The sequence below is a fragment of the Leptonychotes weddellii genome, unplaced genomic scaffold (assembly GCF_054177405.1).
Source record: "Leptonychotes weddellii isolate Sample4059 unplaced genomic scaffold, ASM5417740v2 HiC_scaffold_69012, whole genome shotgun sequence".
Classification (NCBI taxonomy): Eukaryota; Metazoa; Chordata; class Mammalia; order Carnivora; family Phocidae; genus Leptonychotes; species Leptonychotes weddellii.
In genome coordinates, this window is record NW_028038407.1 from 1 (window position 1) to 497 (window position 497).

Genomic DNA, 497 nt, shown 5'->3' on the forward strand with positions numbered 1-497 from the left:
GTCCTTGCGGGAGTCCGGGCGGGAGCCGGGGCCGGGCGCGGTGGGCGCCGCCCGCCATGGACCACAAGCCCCTGCTGCAGGAGCGGCCGCCCGCCTACAACCTGGAGGCCGGCCAGGGCGACTTCGCGTGCGGCCCGCACGGCTACGGCGCCATCCCCGCCGCGCCCCCGCCGCCGCCCTACCCCTACCTCGTCACAGGGATACCCACCCACCACCCCAGGGTCTACAACATCCACAGTCGAAATGTCACCAGGTACCCTGCCAATTCCATCGTTGTCGTTGGAGGCTGCCCAGTTTGCAGAGTCGGGGTTCTGGAGGACTCCTTCACCTTCCTGGGCATCTTCTTGGCCATCATCTTGTTCCCATTTGGGTTCATCTGCTGTTTTGCCTTGAGGAAGCGAAGATGCCCCAACTGTGGAGCAAACTTCACTTAACAGGAACACCACACCCAGCTTCCCTACATCCAGCTGTCTTTTTCTAATGTAAATGTCGTGTAC

At 62.6% G+C, this 497-nt stretch overlaps 1 protein-coding gene across 1 annotated transcript; it reads left to right on the forward strand.

Annotated features, from left to right (window-relative positions):
• The first annotated feature begins 6 nt into the window (after positions 1-6).
• LOC145719744 (membrane protein BRI3) lies at positions 7-436 on the forward strand. Its single transcript, XM_081811299.1, has one exon. It carries the CDS (start codon positions 57-59, stop codon positions 432-434), a length of 378 nt encoding a protein of 125 aa, XP_081667425.1. The 5' UTR covers positions 7-56; the 3' UTR covers positions 435-436.
• The last annotated feature ends 61 nt before the right edge of the window (positions 437-497 follow it).

Excerpts from the sequence above, each read along its gene's own strand:
- LOC145719744 (XM_081811299.1), top strand. The coding sequence starts at position 57 with ATGGACCACAAGCCCCTGCTGCAGGAGCGGCCGCCCGCCTACAACCTG.